We start from the raw sequence: 21,711 nt of genomic DNA on the forward strand, positions 1-21,711 counted from the left end.
CCTAAGGTTGATTGCTTCAGGACAAGGTTCAGGCATACCAGCTGGCTGACATGGCAAAACATGCTTACCTGCAGCACATACTGTATTCCAGTTTTCAAAACTGTCACCATACTTTTCTGGGGTGGGAATTTTTCCCCCTCATACTGAATTGACTAGATATGACCCCCACAACAGGGTTGAAGCAGTGGAGTGATGGCGAGTATAAGGTGTACAGCTGAAGGCTTAGTCATGTCTCTTTGTGGGAGAGGGCTGTCAGCTCATCGGTGAGGTTATTACGTTAAGTCAGCATTTCTGATAAATTTATGGTATTGATTTGCCCAGTTCATTCACAGCTGTGCAGGGCAGTGATCACAAGTTAGCTGTGATCCAGTGTTATTGATTAAACTGGCCCTTTTTTGGCTATGGTAAAGCTGCTTATTTTAAGCTAAGTCCTGAAGTCTGTGGAATGGAAATTGGCCTTAACAGTGGGAAGAATTTCATGCCACTAGAGTGCCTATCAAACAGTGATCTTTTGCAGGCTTTCAATAATAAAATTAATTTCTCAAAGTAAACAGTTCCTTCCCAGGGTATAATGGTGGGGCAGTTTCTGCAGAAACTACCGGAAGAACACTTCAGAACTGCAAATATAGAAGCAATCTTCTTGTTTCCTAAACAGATGACAATCAGAATTACTTCTTAATCAACTTTTAATTGAAATGGAGAGAATAGCAGCAGAACAATCCATGTTGAAAGTACAATGTAAACTCTCAAAAACTGGCAGCCATAGCAGGTGCAGTGAGTACTGGAACATTTAAGGTGTTGGATCCACCTAAGGAAGGATATCTGGAATACAGCTGCAGCACTAGGCTAAAGCAGGGTCCGACGAAGACGGTTCTTTTGAATAGCTTGAGTTTTCTTTTGTCTCTCAGCAAAACGGTTTCCCAGCGTTTGCTTCAGTGCTGGCAAAACTGCCCTTTCAGCAGGAGGGAGTGGAGCTACAATCAAACTGGAAACAGATGGATAGAGGAATGTAACAAACTAATTACAACGGGATTACTTTGAGCCCTCTTCTCTTTATCAATAACAGGTAATGATTCAAGTTAGTGTGTTTGAGTCTCCTTTATTGGTGACCTCAGTGATTCTATATAATGCACTGCGCTAGGCAGTGTTCTGCTCCAGCAACTGAAAGGTGGATTCTTACCTTAGAAGTTATCTTAGGTTTGTTTAGCAAATATTTTTTCCTTGTAAGTTAATAACAGTGTTGGGGAGGAAGGTTCCTCTGCTAGTAAATATTTTTGGAGGCATAACAGCTGAGACGAGCAGTAGTGAACTGCAAACAGATGCACCTTAACTCTTCATGTGAATTGATCTTCGTTTGCCAAAGTCCAAGTTCAGGATTTAGTTCTCCTGTCATATTGAGTGCCTGAATCTGGATTTCTTATGCTAGGGGTTAATCCTTTTTTAAGATATTGGGAGGAGATTAACTAGTTGCTCATCAGTATCTTGAATGCTAGCTTAAAAAACCCACTTTCTCCCTTTCCCCCATACTTTAAAAATGCTCCCATGAAGGGAGATCTTATTGTATAGTTTGTTGAAAAGCTTCCTCTCCCTTCACTCCTTAAATAGCACATGGTTACCTGTTCCCTTGCACTACAAAGAGGTACTTGAGTATGTTGTACTGTGGGAAAGGGTGCATTTAGGGTAGAAAGCAGATGCTCTATATCTGCTTTGATCTCATGTAGAAGATTAGTTCATCGTTCTTTCCTTACAAGTATCTTGGCTTTCAGCGCTGGAGAAAACACAAGCTCAGAATGTGTTCCTGGGCTGGCTTTACCCCTTCATAAAAGGGCATGTATAATACAGATATAATACCATTATGAGTAGAACCTGGCTTTGAAAGGGAATGGGAACCAGAAAGATTTCTCTTCCCTCAGTACTGCAGGGCCAATACAGCACATCTTATCATCAGCTCTGACTCTGTATACAAAAGTACGGTATAAGTAATTCAAAGTGGCTGCATATTTTTCATAGTAGAGCTACATGTCTCTGAGAGGTTTTAACTGCCTGTTTTTTTACTGTGTGATATGCTGTTAAACTGTTTGATCCTTTGAGAAAAGTAGTATCCCACAGGACTGCATTAGCCATGTCCAAAGCACTAAATGTTTGGAGTCAGTGATGTCCCTCTCACAGGTGGTACTGTGAATATGCAGAAGCAACGTTCAGACTATCAGCTATGAAATCATTGTGCATGTACTCTTCTAAGGTGATGATTATGGTACTAAAAGTAAAGCAGTGAGCTCTCCTTAAATCTATAAGGCCCATGAATGGAGTAGATGGGTTGACCTCTGATCAGTTGTGACCCTCTGGAAGAGGGCAGTCTCTTGGATAATGGAACTGAGATAAAAGGGGGAGAACCAATTTTAGACTTGTCTTCAATCATAACACAACATTTAAGCACGCAATCTCGTCATAAGCCAAGTAAAGATTAATTTAAATGGCAACCTTATGTAGGTATGAGGTCAGACACTTTATAAAAAGTTCTGCTAAAGAAATTAGGAGTACTTACCATTTCTTAGCTGTATTCTTGAGTGACACTTTAGGTAAATGTGTAATTTCTTGATTCCTAAATTGAAACATATTTGTAGATATGATTATATTTGGCTGGTTCACTCTGCCAGAGGAGAACTGTAATTGTGTTAATCATGTTACCTAAATTTGAAAAGCGGCTGAAGAACTAGTTTCAGAAGCAGGCTATGGTAGTGTATGTGCCTATAAGACAGAGGTGGGCAAAATCTGGCAGACCCCATTTCCCAGCAGCCCCTGCCTGCATGGCTTTGGCTGGGGCCAGGGTTTCCATGGAGATCAGCCTCGCAGCTGGGTGGGGAGCTGCTCTGGGGCTGGAAACTGAAATCTTAAATTTCGTGTTGGATGCAGTTTTTCACAGTGAGGATGATTACTCACTGGAACAGATTACCAAGGGAAGTGGTGCATTTTTCATGTCTTGAGGTCCTTAAACCAAAAGTAGGTGCCATTTAAAAATATGTATGTTTTAGTAATCACTAAATTACTGGGTTTGGTACAGTACCTGGATACTACCTGGATAGTATTTACTAGCCTATGTTAGTGAGCTTAGAACTAATGGCAGCTTCTCATCTTAAACTCTATGAACCTACAGTTAACGTAATCCTTACCAGCCTTGCAGAATCTTCCCACTTTTGACTGGAGAGATGCAATAACAAAAGTGCAGAGATTTGTGATGAGTGTTGTCATGTGTGTATTACTTAGTGAGGGTGACTACCCTTGGCCTCTTCCCTCTTGCTCTGTTTCATCTGTTGTGTCATCTCCATTTAGATAGTAATAGATGCTGCCCAAATGAACTCAGTGTATTTATACATCATTTACTACAATGCAAGCTGAATCTGACCCTCTTGAGACTGTTGGTGTCCCCCAACACAAAAGTCAGACTTCCAGTTAGATTGACTGGCTTCTCTTTAGGCTATGCTTCTCTTCCTAGACTGAGGCACCTTTGTGTAAATATGTGCTTTGAGAAGGACAGACTGGTAACCCTATTTTAGCTGTGGAGTAAATTGAATGCTAGTAGCAATAGCAGACAATTATTTGGCATTTGTTTAGTGCTGTTCATAAGCAAGCAGCAACCTTGTTACAAAACAGCAAAAGTGGTTCAGGCATAAGATTTGGCTTTTTGGTTGCAGATTTTATTATGACATGATATCAACATCCTTTATGCACACAATGGCAGCAGTGGAATCATATTTGGGCAAAATCTGAGATGGGCATGCTTCGGTTAATTTGCAGTTGCTGATTTAGAATAGGGAACCCTTTAAAGTCGGGACTCGCTAGTGACCTTTGTCTAGACAGTCTGCACCTATAGCTTATTTAATATCCACCAAATCCATTCAGAAAAAAAACTTAGCACCTGTGAAATAGAAACAGTGGTAGAGTAGCAAACGTTTCTAGAATGTCTGATACACGAAGGCCTTGAAATAACTCAATATAACTTACCCAATCTGACTTGCTAGCAGATAGTCTTCGGGAATCCTTTTGTTCCTAAGGATATCTTGCAGGTACGATTTCAGATACATTAGCTGAAGGGCAGGTAAGAAAAATTATCATTCTACTTTTTTCCCCTGACCATCTCTTTTATTTCATTATATTGATCACAGCTTTCCAAAGCCAGTGAAAGTACGGACTGAGAGCTGGGATAGCCTCACCTCTTGGGCCTGCATGTGGTTTATACTCCATAGCTGGCGAATGACAATCTCGCACTCTTCCAGCGTAGGTGGCTTCCGAATGTATGAAGGGAGGACATTCACCAGGTAGGGATTTGAGGAGGATGCTGGCACTTGTGAGTGCCCAGATCTAATCTGACTTGCCAGCGATGGAATTGGGGATGTCGCTTTCTCAGCAACTTCTCTGATTTCTCTAGAAGTGATTGCAGTTAAAATAAATACATTTCCCTTGTGATGCTCAGTCTAACTAAGTGTTTTGAATTTTAGCCTTTTGATAGCTCTGAGGTCTGGATAAGTATTACAACCATTTCACCTATGAGAAAATGTAATATGGCAGGTGCCATTGTCTTAAACTCTCTTAGACTAGACCTTCATTTGTAATTAAACAGGTTTTCTCTCTAGTCTCTGAAAAGGATAGTTCATAAGAGAATTTGGGATTGGCACTTTTCTGCCTGGGTCTGTGTCCCTTGTAATTCGTAATATTACACCAAAATGGAAGATTATACACATAAAGAGTTCCTCCAATATCACTGTTAGAATAGGACACTAGCATCTGTGTGGGTGCATTTGCACTACATGCATCTTAGAAATGTCAAGAAAGCCTAAATCAGATATTAGAGGAGCAATCCAATATAATTTGCTAGAGTCTGACCTGGACTCTACCTTTCTAAGTGTGTGGTGTATGAGCACTGAGAGATGCTCAGAAGAACGGACATCTAAAATACAGAAATGTTTGTACCACTTGACTATTTTCCAAATGAACTGCTGCATGCTGATGCCTTGCTCTTACCTAGAAGGAACCTGTTCTATTGTCTTCTCCACCTTTGGATCAGGAAGGTCTGGTTCTGTCTGTACCACCTTCAACACTTGTTCTTCAGTACTTGGTTCCTGCTGCTTGGGCTGCTCCACTTGCTGCCTGTTTTTCAGTGAATATCTAGAAGCTACAGTAGCAGCTGTTTAGAGAGTAAAACTGACTTTTCAGGGGTAGGAGGTTTTGTAACTGCATGCATGTAACAGGCCAGAGATGGAACAGTCTGCAGCCACAGGCCTGAGGCACCTCGGATTCAGTGAAAATACACAGCAGGTGATGGTATTACATTGCTTATGGGAATTGGCTAAGTAAGAGCAAGGGGCAGCATCGACTGAATCCTAGCTAAGGTTAAAGGGTTACAACAATGTCTTGATACTACCAGAACTAACCAAATAAGCATCATGAAATTTGTAGTAGCCCAAACATAGTCTTGTTCTGCCAATTTATAAACAATTTTGGCAATTTAGTTAATTGTTTTAAGTTCTTACCTGCTGAACTGCACCCTGAATAGGGTTTGTCAGAAGACAAGGTAGGGGTTAAAACATCATCTGTGAAAAAGGAATGACATATGATGAACTGGGCATTGTAACTTCAGAGCTGACAATGCACCCGAGTCTGTGTTTACAGTGCAACATTCAGGTAAACTGAAGTTTGCCAACTTAAGATTCTACCAGCACGGAGTGGGCAACGCAGAAGGCTCCTTTCATAGGTGCGGGTATAGCCCATGAATATTAGTGCTTTGGACAATACAGAAATATTGCAGAAAACCCAAGCAAATTCCCCAGCTGCCTTTGCTCTACTAAAGTCTCCAGTGTAGACCTGGTTGCTGAGATTACTGTAGCATAGACACGCACCCGTGCTTCACTGTTCTCCTAAATCATTACTGAAATATATCAGTCATGTTCACCCATATGACTATTAACATCAGAATGACATTTCAACCACATTCAGCTTTTTCCTGCTACAAATTCATGTCCATTTTTCCTCATATAAAGGTAGATAGTGACGTGCCAATCATCTTAACTAAAATCTAGTAATGGCAGTGGAGCTTTTCTTGGAGCTCTGAGTCGGGGCTGAGCACTGGGCAAAATACCATAACACAATGTCAATTATTCATGAGATGAATTGGGGGAAGAAAGGAACTTCAGTGGAAAAGGAAATACTAGCCAGCCCTATGAGAAACACAGAAGTGCAGCCTACCTTTCTGCAGTGTCTGATTCATTATGAGTTTATAATGAAGATCTGTAATCAAATGAAAACAATTTTACCTAAGTGACCTCTCCCATTGAATTTTTTTCTGTTGTAAAGGTAACTTGTCCCCAAAGCATCTCCCCCCCCAATCAATTTTAAACACTTGCTGTAGACTGAAGATGTTAAAACAGAGGTGAATGTAAGGGGCTCAGTGGGAGTCGCTGTAAAGTGAAGCTCCTGCCTTACACAGCTGATGTGGAAAGGGAAAGTGGAGGCAGAGGGAGGATGACCTGGAGAGCAGAGACTCTACTCCATCTAAGCACAAGCCAGTTTGACAGGCTCGAAAATGAAGCTTCACTAAGTTTATTACTGGGCGAAAGAAGCGGGTGACTTGGTCTAGCAAGCGCTGCCTTCAAGGGCGGTCCCGGGTCCTGAGCCGGACGCTTGAGCTGTTCATCGGCTCCTGCCGCCTGGGCTATGTCCTCGCCCCCGGCAGGGCCGCCCCCCGCCTGTCCCGGAGCAGCGAGCCGGCACGGGGAACAAGCGTCTGCCCAGAGCCTCAGTCTTGAGCCCCGAGCGGAGCTGCTGCGGGCCCGAGGCGCCGGGACGGCGGCGTCCGCGCGAGGCCGAGGTCGCGGCCGTCGGGCCGGAGCCCCCCGGGCGTGTGAGCGCCCAGCCCCGCCCGGCCCGGCCCGGCCCGGCCCCGCCCCACCTTTGTTCTCCCGCTTGAGGGAGTCGATCTCCTGGTGCAGCTGCGCCAGCATCTCGGCGTGCTGCTCCTGCAGGAACTTCACGCTGCGCTCCTGCTCCATGGCGGCTCGGCCGGGGCCAGCCCGCCCGCCTCGCACTGCCGCGGGCGCCGCCCCTGTCCGGGGAGCGGGGGCAGCGACGGGGCGACCTCCGCCCCGCACCAGCCCGGCGCCCCGGCCCTGCCACCGCCCACCGCGTTGCCATGGAGACGGGAGCGCTGACCCGCGACATTGGTATCGCCCGAACGCGGAGCACAATGTCACCACGAGAATGGTACACCCCAGGGCAGGGGGCTCCCCCCCGGCGCGGGGTGGTTCAGGCCGCGAGCGGCTCCCCTCGGGCGGGGCCCGCGCTGCAGGTGGGGGCCTCGGGCCGGGGCGGGCCGCTGCGTCCGACCTGACCCCGCGCGGCGTCCCGGCGGTGCCCACGCGTTTGCCGCCTTTCGCTCTCCCGAGCTCCGCTGCCCGGAGAAGCGGCCCCTTCGCTGCATCGCGGAGACCCGCGGCGGACTCGGCCCGGGGGACGCTGCTCCGCAGGGAGCCAAAACGCACTAGAATCTTTGTGCTTTGAAAAACAAAAACCCAAGCAGCGAGGGGGGTTTATTGCCGCAGGGCAAGAAGCCTGCCCCCCCCCGGGCTGAACGGGGCCGCCCGTGGGGTCGGGGGCTGGAGAAACAGCTGGGAACGAGCAGGGACACGCTGAACACGCACCGCTGCCCCCCTATTATAAAAAAAAAAAAAGCCCAAGTCAGAGCCAGGTTAGGTGTTTTCCGCACCGACATTTATAAGCATCCATTAAATGCATGTAGGAGACAGTGAACCGAACACTTATTCCACATCATGCAAGTGGGTATCCGCTGCCCCTCACTCCCCCTCTAGCCCTGAGGAGCGCAGCAGCGCCCACGGCAGTTTCACAGACGAGGTTAAGCCGACTGATCTCTACCACTTGCTCTCTTAATCAGAAGTGCTCTTTTTTCCAGTTTGCTTCAAGTCTTTCAAAACTTAGTACTTGTTAACATAGTGAAGACAGGAGGAGAAAAACTTCTTTCTGGTCAACAACCATGTCTCTTTAGAGTTGTCTTTAACAGTTTGTAGGTAACGGTAAAGTGTCACTTCCATGGTACTTAGCACTTCCTGGGGTAGCTCCATGCTAGAGGCTGTGTCGAAGGGGCACTGGTGCAGTATTGTGGGAGGGCTGATTGCTAGCACCACAGGATACCCACAGCAGTGGAGCCTTAGCTGAGATGAGCTGAATTTTTCACCTCAGCAGAGGACTCATAGTTTGAAGTCAGTAAGCAGTGAAGACAAATTTTCAGAGAGAAAAAAGGAGAGTTAACAAGCAAACGCTAGCCTACAGGACTGCATATGGCAGCTTTTCCTCAAGTGTTGAGTTATAATGCAGTTAATTTTGGGTTGCAAAAGTGTGTGCATGGATGTATACACATGCACATACTCTTCTCCATCTCCCTTATCCCATCTTTGAGCCAAACTATTCCAACCCCTCACCCTCGGGCTTCTTCTGAGTTTCTTGTGCTGAAGTTAATCTGGGCTATACTGTCATTCACATCCTGTTGATATTTTGGTATTCAGCTTTGTGTCCAGATCCCATGATCCATGACTGCTGTTGCCTCTGGCATACTGAAACAGTCCTCTACTCACCATGATATATTATAAACCCTGCAGCTTCAGTATCTAATTTCTCTTTAAAATGGCGTAAGTAAAATGCTGTAGTATGGTGTGGGTATAGTCACATGTGAGGCTACATACTGTTTGTTTGGGCTCACTCATTTCACCATTTGTGGTTGGCTCCAGAAATGGAGGTTTACCTTTTCTTTCCAAAATCACATACTATAGCTTTAACTCAGCATTTTAACTAAACTGTAGAAAAGAGTTTATAAAAATAGAATGTACCTGGATTACTGTGGCCTCTACAACCACACAATCCCATCTGTGTTTAGCAACCTGCTTAATTTTTATATTAAAAATACTTTAAAAAGCATCCTTAACTGAAACCTTTCACACACTTAACACAACTTGGTATCTCAGAATGTTTCCTGTACAAGAATGTGCTGACAGAGAAAGTTAATGCCGGTGAGGTTTCCATCTTTCAGTGAAGAAAGTCATCACTACTGCATAAAGAAGGTAAGCCAGAAGAATAAGGAAAGTGCAGGCCAGTGGTCCAATACAGAACTGGGATGCAATGAAGAAGATCATGAACAAGGAAAGAAGAGTCCTGTAGCTGGCTAGAAATCTCAGACTGATCTTTGGTCGCTGAATGTGTCTGGATCTATGTTTCAGCATTGGGCTGTGCCTGGTTCTCTCTGCAAGGAATGGGCTGATAAGATGATAGCGACAAAAACTGCCAATGAAGTCTTCCCTGGAGCAAAGATTCTCCATTTGTTCAGCAAACTAAGGTAAGAAAAGTTTAAAGTTAGTAATGGTGGAAGTAAAAGTACACGACATTAATATGAAGATTTTAAGTTCATAACGGCAATTTTTATCTTTTGGTTTACTTCGTAGTAAGACAAGATGGAAAGAGGATTATTAAAATTCATTAAGACAGCAGTGAAGGTAGGAGGAGAAACATCCCCCCCCCCCCTTTTTCTCTGGTCAACAACCATGTCTAACCAAGATTGGGGGGGGGAAATCCCAAACAAACAACATTGCATATTTCAACGTGTAGAACTGTTCAACACAAATTTTCATCGGTTCTGCTCATTTTCCCCTCAGTATTACAAAGTACTAGACAACCAGGGGAAACTGGTACAACAGCAAGCTATAGAATCCTGGTGGGATAAAGTGAAAAGAAGATTAGGTAGGATTTATATGCACAGGAGACAAGAGGAGGGGGGAAAAAGAGGACTTGCTGGGAGTCTCTTCTTTATTTTAGAAAACAAAATACCCCTTTGTTATACTTCCATAGATTTCATAGACGTTAAGGCTGGAGGGGACTTTGAAGATCATCAAGACCGGCCCCAGGGGCAGGAAGTCAGCTAGGGTCAAAGGATCCCAGCAAAATAAGTATCCAATCATTTCTTGAATGAGTCCAGAGTAGGTGCCTGCACCACTTCTGGAGGGAGCCTATTCCAGGCCTTGGGGGCTTGGACAGTAAAGAAGTTTTTCCTTATGTCCAGCCTAAAGTGGTAATGGAGGAGTTTATGACCACTGGTCCTTGTTATCCCTTGGGGCGCTCTGGTGAACAGACTTCCCCCAGATCTTGATGCACACCCCTTATGTACTTATAGGCAGCCATCAGGTTCCCCCGAGCCTGTGCTTTTCCAGGCTGAAGAGTCCCATGGCTCTCAGCCTCTCATCATAAGGCCTATTCTCTTGCCCTCTGATCATGTGCGTGGCTCTCCTCTGGACTCTCTCAAACTTCTTGACATCCTTCTTGAATGGTGGAGCCCAGAATTGGATGCAGTGCTCCAGCTGCGGCCTCACCAAGGCCGAATACAGTGGGAGGACGACATCCTGAGATTCACCTGAGAAGCATTTATGGATGCAAGCCAGAGTTTTGTTTGCTTTACCAGCTACGACATCACATTGGTGGCTCATGTTCATCTTGTGGTCAGTCATGACCCCCAAGTCTCTTTCAGCCATGGTGCTAGCGAGCGTAGCACTGTCAAGCCTATAAGCATGCTGCGGGTCCTCAAGGAGGTCAAGTTCCCTGCTGAGCCAAGGGGGTTGCTGTGCCCTTTTGTTACCCTTCCTCTGAGAGGGGATGGACAATGCTTGCGCTGTCGGGATCTCTCCCTTGAGGAGCAACCACTCCTTTTGGACTCCTCTTCCTGTTGAGTCATGGTCCCTTAGGGCTTCGACAGCAAGCCTCCTGAGCTTGTCAAAGCCAGCTTTCCTAAAGTCGAGGACTTCTGCATTGCTGACTGACTTGCCAGCTTTGCAGTGGATAGTAAAGGCGATCAGCTCGTGGTCACCATCACCCAGCTTTCCATCGATTCTTAGGTCACTGACTAGATCATCTCCTTTGGCCAGTACTAGATCCAGCAACGCTTTACCTCTTGTTGGCCCATAGACTTCTTGAGTCGGGTAGAACTCGTCCACACACGTGAGGAAGTTTTGTGACCGATCGGATTTGGCTGTATGCTCTTCCCATGAGGTGTCCGGGTAGTTAGTCTCCCATGACATCCATGCACTGACAGCGTGCAGCCTCAGCCAGTTCCCTGGTAAATTCCTGGTCTAGCTCTTGTTTCTGGTTAGGAGGTCTGTAGGAGACTCCTACCATGTCCCATGCCACGTTCCCTACGTATTTTAACCCAGAGGGACTCCAGTCGTCCTCCCTGGGTGCCAATTTCAATTTGCAGGGACATGTAGCTTTCCTTGACATAGAGAGCTACACCCCCACCCTTTTATCTGCATGATCTCTCCTGTACAGGGTATAGCTATCTATACTTGTGGCCCAGTCATAGGTGGAGGCCCACCAGGTCTCTGTTATGCCTATGAGATGGTAGTCTTTCTTGTTTAGCAGGAGGACCAGTTCCTCCTGTTTGTTCCCCAAGCTCCTGGAATGGGTGTACAGACATGTAAGTATCCCATTGGAAGCCCTAGGTTTCCTTGCACTCCCTGGTGGACACCGTTCCAGGGCTGGGGTAGCTGTGGATTCCCTTGGGTGCCCTAACCTGCTGGTTATGCAGTAGTTGCCTGGTGGGCTTGCATTGGCAGTTATCCACCCATCCCCCAGCAGGCTTAGTTTAAAGCCCGGTCAAGCAGGTCAGCCAGTCTGACTGAAAAAAGCCTCCTCCCCAGAGGAGTGAGGTGGAGGCTGTCTCTTCCCTATACTTGTACATACTAATACAGTCTTTTGCAGGATATTCTTTTTACCTCATTTATCATAAAGATGACATTTAAGTTGATTCTGAGTGAATCTTGTGAAATATATATTTTATTACTAGTTGAGCAATAGGAAAATAAAAATTGATCCAGGCTAAAGAACCTACCTAAAAACACTAGGGAACATGTACATGCTCATGCTGAACTCACATGAATAGTGAGAGTACAGAACAAGTGTGTACCATAAGCGATACATATGCACAAGTAGATGAAGAAGATCTCTATACAACTGAAAACACAGGGAAAGGAGACTTCATGTTGCACTCACCCTTTGATTAATTGCCGAGGACAACTGGAACAACAGCCGTACCAGTGTGGCATTTTCATAACTTCTGATGGGCTGCAGTTCAGTATCTCCTTGGTACACTATCTCAAACCTGCGCAATCCATTTATGATCTAGAAACAGATTGAAAAAATGTCTCAAATGTAAAAGGCATTTCAGACTTGAGCTTTAAATTGCTCAGGACTATCAAATTTGTTTGGTCTCCTCACACTAGATCCAGACTGTGGAGTTCTTTGCAGGCCAGATCTACATCCACCTCCAGCAGGAAGACAAGCTGGCTGCTCCATCAGCTCAGGGAGCCATGGGGCTTAATGCACCTGCTGCTTCCTCTACCACCACTGAAACACATTCCTAGGTGGATTCCATAACCTGGAATTCTGTTGCAAGCTCGATCTCCAAATTCCCGGCCCCTCCAGGTTTCCCACAGGTTGAATATTTGATGACCTTGTTCTAGTTTATTGGCTGGAAAAAAAAACAACTTTCCCTCTTACCTGATACCTGCCAAGAGGTGTAAGAATTAACCCATCCTCGCTCTCAATGCTGTCTGGAAGCTGCTTCTTTCCGTTCTCATCTTGAGCTGTCCCACAGTTCATCATCATTTGGGTCAGCTGGGCTTCACTCAACTAGTCAAAAACAAGACCAGTTTCTTGGTCATTTTTGTGCTTTTCCCTTTTTCTATTCTATTTATTCATTGGCACCTATGCAGTGAAAGTCACCACTAGCTAAATATCTAATGACTGCCAGCAAAGCAAGTATAGAAAATGATCCTTTTACCAGTCTTGGTTATAAGCTGAGATTTAAGTACATTTTATTCTGTGTTCATTAGATGGCAATCCTTGGTAAACAGGAATACTGCTAGGTCCCAACACGTCCTAGTCTTCCCGTGACTATTGCACAGTTCTGTTTTCTCACCAGCCCTGTTCAAGTAAACTTTTACAAAAGGAAGCCTCTCTATCTTTTCAGCTGAATGAGACAGGCACCAATCTTCCAGTCTTATTGGTGTGCAGCACCCTTTCATTTAGAAAAATATTTAAAATTCTTTAACAACATTAAAATGTACAATGCCTCCTGGTAAACAGGAAACATAGGCATATGGACTATATGTGTGTATTTCCTAAATGCATACTTATTCTGTTTTCCCACATTTAGCTGGGTTAGGCTTGATATTTAGATATGCAGTCCTTCCTTAACTCCAACTGTACTTGAGGCAGTTTACAGGAGGCCAATACCTACGAAAGGTTAAATGTCCAATTGAACTACCCAAATTAAGTGGCCACTTTTGATATGCTGTGTTGAAGTGATTGGGCAATGGTGGCACCATAAGTACATGAGAGAGGGAAATAGATTTCAAGAGCCTGACTCCTGATGATACTCATTCCTAAGAACAGCCCTTGGAAAACAGTGACATACCCTGAAGATCTGGCATAAATACTCCAGTGCCTTTTCCAAATATTCATCTGTTTTCTTGATGTTTTCTTGCCCAATTTCATCTAGGTCATTGCCTGTATAAGAACCATTCATCTCAGAAGGGCCAAACCTAAACCAAGATAGGAAGGACTTGCTAGCCAGGGTCTCAGCAGAGTGGTCAGATATAGATTTTGCTGTCTGCTGGGCTTGGCATATTAACTGTGCCAATCGTAACACCTGAAAAATAAGACGCAAGGTAGAGCAGAGAAAACAACAGGTTAAAGGCAGTAAGTAAATGCTGCTAAGAAAATATAAATCTGCCTGGTGACCTGGCAGTCAGAGTAGAACCAGCATGTTCGTTCCCTTAGCTGACATGCAAGTAGCAATCATGTGCTGTGTCTCAGGACTGCTGAGTGAAGGGACATTTAAAAAAAAATGCAAATACTCCTCAGCTTCCTCCAAAGTTTCAGCTTCATCATTTTGGAAGTGCTAATAAAATTCTCCCATGTCTTATTCCTGACAGTGCAGATGTTCAATATAGAAACGTGCACTTAAGAATAAAGGTGCACAGAGTTTTTGCTTACCAAATTTCTGATTTCTGTGCCAAACATCTGTTTGTACTGAAAGTCCTGTCCTTCTAGGCTGTAAATGTGAGACTTCACCTTAAATGAGGCATCTGTGATGGCTGGAGGCCATGATGAGAAGAAGGTCCCACCAAGGGTGGGAGTCATGAAAATTCGATGCTGTCGGTGAGGGATAACAAGGTCCGGCTCCAGGAATAACTGCTCTCCTAGAATTTGTGATCAGACAAAGGGTGCAGATTGTTACACTTTCCTTCTGGTCTGAGGTTCTAGCTGCATAATCTCAAGTGATCATGAGAACTAGGAGCATAATTTTTTGCTATACCCAGCAATATAGTCTTACTATTGAAATACTATTTTTTGTGGAAACAAAGAAGAATCAGAGACAGAAACCAGATTTAGAAAAATGACAAAAAAAAAAATGCTTGTTTACATGTCTGAACCAGTTCTACAAATAGCAATAAAGATATCAGGGCTTAGAACCATTTCGTAGGAGTCAATGCTTGCCTCAGGATTCATATCTTCATGCCTCTGGAGCAGGGGCAGGCAAAATATGGTTTGCGGGCCGCATCCGGCCCGCCAGGCCATTCTATCCGGCCCACGGGGCTCCTAAAAAAATTTAGTAAATTAATATGTATTTGCTCCTGGCTGCCAGTCAAAGATGACAGGAACCAGGGGCAGTAGGACCCAGAGGGAGCCAGGGGGACGAAGTGGTCCAGCCCCACACTTCAGTGTGGGCCATTTCCCTGCCTTAGCACAGCTTCTGCACCCTGTCTCCCCATGCTGGATTGCTGGATTGGGGAGCATAGGCTCCACTGGTACTCCGGGGCCAGGAGTGGGAGGGGAATGTATGTGTGAGAGAGTGAGTGAGGCCTGGGGCAGGGTGTGTGTGTATGTGTGTGTGTGTTCATAGGGTGTGTCCCACACACAAACACACACATCCCACCATACACATGCACCCATACACCCCCTCACACTGCCATACTTACAACCCCCTACAGCTCCTCACACAACCCAGCCATCCTTCCCCCACAAACCTCATACCTACCCACATCCCACATATCCACACACACTCCCTCACCCCACACCCATCTACCCCCACAGACACACTCCCACATCCCACCCCACATACCCACAGCTCCCCACAAACCTATACACCCCCCACAACTTACAAAAGTAAGACTTCATTTTAAGCTATTGTGCAATCACCTCTGTGTACACTACACAAACACATGTAAAGCAGGACAAAAATATTTTTGAAATCAAATTAATGAATGTTGTAGACGTTTTCTTTTGGAATATAAAATTTGGTATTTTTCTAGTTTTGAGATGGCAAAGCCCCTCGCTGAAAGAAGTACTTCCAGGGGACAAGGGGAGGGACTTCTGGTAGCAAAGGTCAGGGGTTAGGGGGCACGACTTCCAGTCACAAAATGGGCGGGGCAATCCATGTGGCCCTCAACAGCTTGCCCAAACTTAGTAAGCAGCCTTCCACCCAAAATAATTGCCCACCCCTGCTCTGGAGGCTAGAAGTGGACATTGGTGAGAAAAAAACCAAGGCAGGACATTGCAAGTAGACATCATGTTATCCAATTACCTTTCTGGATCATTTCAGATAGGTTCGGCTGGGCGAGGACCTTGGCTACTCTGAACACCATCAGGGCATTTTTAGGGCTGACCAAGTCTGTGCGGAGAGCCCTGTTCAGAAAGCCCACAAACAGCTTTGTGTACATCAGTAGATTTTCTTGAACAAAAGGAGCCCTGTCAAAATAATGCACTGATTTGTGAATGGTACTGTTCAAGTTATTATATAAACATCCTCCTGTTAAGGAAATCACCCTTAAGACCATTTTAGACTATTGACTGACATTCTTATTCTTTTCATGTCACACACATGCACAAGAATCTCTCTCCTAACACAAGAAGTTTCTGTCACCAGTAACAATTCTCTTAGTTTGCATCAGAAGATATTAAAATGGGTAGGTGGCCTGGCAGTGCAATGACAGGACTTCAAGAGGCAAGCTCAAACTTAATGTGTGGTTCAGGAAGAAGAGTTTCTATCAAAAGAACCAGCTTCACTTCCCCCTGCACAATGATTCACACGAAACTGATGCTGGCTCTTCATTAAGCCCATAGTCACTGCTGGATGGTCAGAGCCATCAAAGGTCTTAGGAAAAGAGAAAGCACTGTAAAAACTATTAGTATGTCAAGGACAAAGGCTTTAGGCTTAGCACAGTTCAATTTGGTCATCTGGAGGTAGTCTGAGGAAGGTGGATGGAGGAAACAATGAACAGAGCCAGCACCAAGCAAAATAACCGTAAATGGAAATAATACAATTTTACCCATGTCAGGAAAACCAGATGCATCTTCCCTGTACTTCTCAGCAGGTAGGCCAGTTTAACACCTGCTGTAAGTAGTAAGGCTGCTTTTCTCCATAAGTCATAATGAATGCAATGGATTAAAACTAGGGCTCTATTTCTCAGCCTCTTCCATGTCATGAACCATGCAGCAATAGAAAAATATTACAAAATCTCTTCCCAATCTGTAAAAAAAGGAGGAGGAACTTGACAGCTTAGTGATAAACTAGGTGATAATGGGAGTCAGAGTTTAAAACTCTAGCTTCAGGATTTTCTTATATAAAATCTTAAGTTATCAGTGAGCAAAAGCCATTGGCTGATGTCAGAGTTAGTGTGATCTGCACCAGTTACACAGGAATATTTTCTTACCATTTCTCTGCAACACTACGAGGCTGGGGCTGGGGGTCTGCACTCTGAAGTGGTTTCTCAGGAGCATATCTCCAAGGCTGCAGATAACTTAACCACATCTCTAGAACCTGAAGCAAACATACAGATAGATGGGAGTCAATTACATTAGAAGAGGAGGATCTTGCATGTTTATTTTCTAAAGTCTTGTGGACAACGGAGCATACTTCCTTTATGCCATTAAAAATTTTTAAAAAGAGCAACTGTGGAACAGTTGTGTGTTGATGTGTTAACCCTCCTCCACTCCTCACTTTCCAGTATAGAAATTCCTCAAACAAGAAACTACTAGACAAGAGAATAAAAACTTGGCCTCATTAACTTCAGTAGAATGCAAATTTCTTCCCTCTGTTTCATTATGTTTTGTTACACTGCAGATGTGGCAGCAGAGCTGACCGACAGCCAGCAAATCCAGGTTCTTACAGATCCCACAACTGTGATTAGGTTCTGATCACCTCATCCCACAAGCATGGGAGGGAACCTTTATTTACAACAGCTTGCTAGAAGAAATTAACCCCGTGATCCTTTTGCCAACCTGGCTCAAACGTACTATTAAATAGGATAAATAGCTATATGACCAATAAGGTTCCCTGGAGTAACAGCAGCCGTTCTTCAATCAGTGGCCGTTTTCAATAAGGGATAGAGAACAAACCACCACAATAATTTCACCAACACTTCAGAATCCCACTTCTAGTACTAAACCTATTCGACATCTCCAACTCTTATCTTAATATGTGTAATATGAGATTCCCCTTTTCCAGAAAAAAGGATCATGAATAGGAAACAGTGCTTCAGAAACACTAGTCTAAACATGGGGCCAGATACCATAATGAATTACTAGCAGTTCTAATTTTGTCTAGCCTCAGCAGAAAGAGACAGACTAGTACCTACCGCTCTGAAAGAGGCATCTAGAGGCCAGTGGCCAAAGCAGTGTTGCAGGAAGATATAGAGCTTCTGCTGGACAAACCGAGGAATCACCACCCTGCAATGAGAAATCAGAACAAATACATGGTGGATAATTAAAAAAAAAAAAAAATCAATTTTTGAGAAACTGCAAGAGAAGCAAGTTCGATCAGTTTGCTCTCAGCTGAAGGTGCTGATGATCTGAGAGCAAGTTTGAAAAGAGTCTGCAACAGTGATATGCAAAATTTGTAATTTCATGGCAGGTGCTTCTGTGGGGCCAACTACAGGCGATCTGATTATACAACACTGCAATGTTTCCTTCCACCTTGTTTTGATCTGCACATGCCCCTTGCAGAATATCTTAGAGAAATTATTTTTGCATCAGTTTGCCCACCTACTTTTCCAACCTGGCTTTATCTTTTCTCAGAGCAGATGCTGAGTAGCTGATGTCCAACTATGTGCATCAGAAGGATAATCAGCCCCCAGCCTTTGAGGGATAAGATGAAAATCCTTGAAACAAAACAACTGGATTCCTCCTCACTTTTAACCCAAAGATAGCAGTGAAATGCTTTCAATGGAAGATATGTTTTGGCTGGGAGCAACTTCCTTTCATATTTCCAATCCTGACCTCAGCCCAAAGGGCAAGAGGAACATCAGGGAACCCTCAGATCTTTCTTATAATGCAATTTTTATCTTTGCTGTCAGAAAACCTGCTTTCATGCTCTCAACAGAAGCAAAAACTGTCCCAGAGATAGTTATTGCTGTTTTCTATATGCCCAAGAGGCAGTCTGACTACACACCTACCTTTTGAATTCTTCCAGTGGGCTGGCTGTATGGGAGTGGGCCGAGGGGGAGATTGGTTCTGGTTTCAGGCTGTTGGTGAAAGCGTGCAGGTGCTTCACAAGCAGTCTTACCACTAACACATGCTCCTCAGTGGGTTTAAATGATTCCTGAAGGCAAAGCAACAGGTAAAATGATAAGGAGTTTTGTTAACCCTCCAGGAAGGAGCTCAGCACAGTGAGATTTTTCAGAAATGTGAACAGAACAGCCTGCCCTTGTAAACTCTTCAGTTTAGTTTGGTGCCAACTGATCTGAACCAACTTGCTTCCCAAGAAAACAAGCAACCTCTGTTGCTTGTGCATCACACCTCTGTCTCCCTCAATTCACCAACAGCAAGGCTTATTGGCCACATCCAGACAAGTGCAGCCATGTGGTATGTGGCGCCGCATACTTGTCTGCAGTGCCACATACCGCACATTCAGATGTTCTTTGTGTTACAAGGGAGCACTGCCCATCTGTGTGCTGCTCACCTTTTTTTTTTTTTTTTTTTTTTTGACCCTTGGATATCTTATCTAGGAGTAAAAAAAAAAACCCCATGGAAAAAAAAAAGCCAAGCAGCACATGCATGGGTAGCACGTGCCGCTCAGAAGCGGAGCTGGGCCATCTAGAGCTGTGCTGTGGCTGCCAGCCAGGCTCCATGTGGCAGAATCACCAATGCTGCAGCCCCAGGAGGCCCCCAAGAGCCCAGATAAGGCTGCTGGGACCAGCCCAGTGCTGGCCCCAACCTCCCCTACCCCACCCAGGGTAACTTGCCATGTGCCAAAGCGTGCATGGCACAGGCATTCCCTGGGGGCAAGTAGTGGCGGTGCAAGGCATTTCGCTGCTACTCGCCCCCGGGGAACCAAACGTCCACACTTGTGCAGATGCGGCCATTTTGTCACCATGCTTGCGTGGAGAAAGGGTGTATGGGTTTCTCCTGCAAATTATTTCCAGTTCTACTCACCTCTAAAGAGTACTAACAGAACATCACCAGGAAGTTTTATTTTAACTTACCCCTCCCTGAAAAAAAGAATATCCATCCTTTAATTATTGCTTTAAGTTGGCTGCTGCAGATAGCACAACAGAACCTTTGTTATGCTCTCAGCTAGCTCTTAATCGAGCCCTTCTTCCTATGCTGATGCTCTTCTGCCTTCTAAGAAAGAAGAATCCTAGAAAAGTTACAGTAAGAAGGGTATTTGCTTCTGTTGCTCAGAGCCTGAACGAGTCCATTACTTTAACCATCAACATAGGTTAAAGATTATTCAAAGGCAGTTCAGTCTCCTTCTTGACAATGGGGGATTGGAAAGATCTTTTTCAATATAAGGAACCAAGGAGTTGGGAGGAAGGGGCGGGGGTAGTGTTGCTACTAGATGAGTGGCTATACGGATGTGTGGGAAGATAAAAAGAAACCAGTTCTCAATCTGTCCCAGACATCCCCCCCATAAAAAGCCCCCCCCTACTTCCCCAGAGCCTGGTGACACTGAACAATCAACAGTACTGCTATGTTTTCCTGCCCTGGGGAAAACAGTCTCAATCCACCGTTGGAGGCAGATGTGAAGAGTGCTCTCAGTTTTCTTAAGGCTCTCAGCTCTGCTGTTTGTGGGAGATCAAGACTAGACAAACAAAGGCAACAGGATAACAGAGAACCATGGCAGAATCACTCTGGGCTGCCTGTGCTGCCAGTGTCTGTGAGCAGAGTTCCATGGACATGGGAAAGGAGTTGTACTAGGACGAGACTTAGGATTTTGTTTGCAGCTATTTTGTTGGATTTGTTTTTTTAAACATCTACTTCCCTCTTTAGTTTAAACATAATTCTGAAGACTTTGTGGCACACTAGTGACAGCTTAAATCCTACTACTACTTGCAGTGCCTATGGGGAAGTTAAAAAAAATTTTTTTTGACATTTTTAAGAAGGTGTGAACATTTTCTGAACACATTTGCTTCTCTAGAAAAGGGGTCAGGCTCTGATGGATAGTAGGCCACAAAGGGTCCTTACTGCAGGAAAGTAGCTGAAACTGTGACTTCTCTAAAGCATGGGATGCTTTATTACTGTGACTAAATACAACTCCCCTTGTACTCCTGCCAGACCCTGCTCCCAGCAGAGGTGGAGTTAAAATAGGAGAGCATGCCTGTGGGAAGATGGCTGTGAATCAGTCTAGCCAGAGTCTGCAGGGGAGGGTACAGTATATAACAAGAAGCAGAGCTCCAGAGCTAGGAACTTAGGTCAAGATTTTTCAACAGTGACGAATGATTTCTGGATGCTCAGACTTAGACCTTGAAGGGGTCTGAATTTCCAAGTCAGGCCCCTGGAAGTTACTTTTGAGTTGGGAACCCAAAAATGGATGCACTCAAAATTACTAGTTAGAGTTGACAATTTTGGCTCGACTACTTCCAAAAAAGAGCTATAGTTTTATGTAATTTTTCAGCTGGTTTTGCAGTTTTTATCTCCATGGTTTGTTTTTATACTAACAATTATTGTGATTGCCCCCTTACATGGATCAACAGCATCACAATTGGCAGAGCACTTGTAAATTCATTTTAAATTTATATTCTACATAGAAGTCTTCCTACTACATATAGAAAAGCAAAGAACTACATAGTTATAAGGTAAGGAGAATTCTCACAAGGTTAGAATAGGAGCTTTATGGAATACAAGCCCAACCAAAGGAAGAACCCAATGAATAAGTAGGGAAGGTGAACCCAGCAATCTGTTCCAACAGGAATGGATGCAGGAATGCATATTTCCTGAACAATCTGCAAATGTGCAACCCATGTACCCTTCTGCAAAGTTAAGCAGTCAAGCTCAAGCTGCCAGTGTTAGTTTAGAATCATCCAGATACATTCTACTAGTGTAGAACTATTGTTGACACATTACCTATCTCACTCCTTACAGGTACAGCTGTGCAATCTCTTATCCCTCACTCAGTGCAAGATTAATATAAAATGAGCAGTGAAAGACAGAAAGACATCTGCCATAAGCAAAGCAAGCTGCTGGGCCAAGGAGATGTTAATACACAAAACTCTCTGTGTAACACATTAGAAGAGATTCATCTCTTAAAACAGGGATCCCAAATTGTTCTTTCTAACAACTTCTTCCAGGCCTTCATTAGCATTTCTCCATATCAGGTGCAATATA

The 21,711-nt window shown here is 44.5% G+C and overlaps 2 protein-coding genes across 4 annotated transcripts in view; both read right to left on the reverse strand.

Moving 5' to 3' along the window:
- Positions 1–668: 668 nt before the first annotated feature.
- Positions 669–7,140, reverse strand: LOC102576633 (coiled-coil domain-containing protein 74B). Of its 2 annotated transcripts, none has more exons than XM_006272060.4 (8): positions 6,944–7,140; positions 6,241–6,282; positions 5,529–5,588; positions 5,020–5,170; positions 4,212–4,422; positions 4,003–4,085; positions 2,546–2,602; positions 669–985 (listed from the first exon to the last, which is right to left on the reverse strand). In XM_006272060.4, exons 1-8 carry the CDS (start codon positions 7,041–7,043, stop codon positions 847–849), a joined length of 843 nt encoding a protein of 280 aa, XP_006272122.1. In that variant the 5' UTR covers positions 7,044–7,140; the 3' UTR covers positions 669–846. The 2 variants fall into 2 exon arrangements, with proteins under 2 accessions (XP_006272122.1, XP_006272121.1); XM_006272059.4 differs by having other exon boundaries at positions 5,020–5,182; positions 6,944–7,139.
- A 595-nt stretch (positions 7,141–7,735) lies between these two features.
- Positions 7,736–21,711, reverse strand: part of SMPD4 (sphingomyelin phosphodiesterase 4) — a 29,279-nt gene continuing 15,303 nt past the window's right edge. For both annotated transcript variants that reach the window (XM_019493668.2, XM_014593684.3), the window contains 9 exons: positions 18,561–18,706; positions 17,745–17,835; positions 16,821–16,927; positions 15,692–15,855; positions 14,101–14,306; positions 13,520–13,753; positions 12,601–12,732; positions 12,094–12,222; positions 7,736–9,389 (listed from right to left, as the gene is read on the reverse strand). In XM_019493668.2, coding sequence (XP_019349213.1) covers positions 9,063–9,389; positions 12,094–12,222; positions 12,601–12,732; positions 13,520–13,753; positions 14,101–14,306; positions 15,692–15,855; positions 16,821–16,927; positions 17,745–17,835; positions 18,561–18,706 — 1,536 coding nt within the window. In that variant the 3' untranslated portion in view covers positions 7,736–9,062. The remainder of the gene's footprint in view (positions 9,390–12,093; positions 12,223–12,600; positions 12,733–13,519; positions 13,754–14,100; positions 14,307–15,691; positions 15,856–16,820; positions 16,928–17,744; positions 17,836–18,560; positions 18,707–21,711) is intronic.

Source organism: Alligator mississippiensis, chromosome 10 (assembly GCF_030867095.1).
Source record: "Alligator mississippiensis isolate rAllMis1 chromosome 10, rAllMis1, whole genome shotgun sequence".
In the NCBI taxonomy this organism is placed as follows: Eukaryota; Metazoa; Chordata; order Crocodylia; family Alligatoridae; genus Alligator; species Alligator mississippiensis.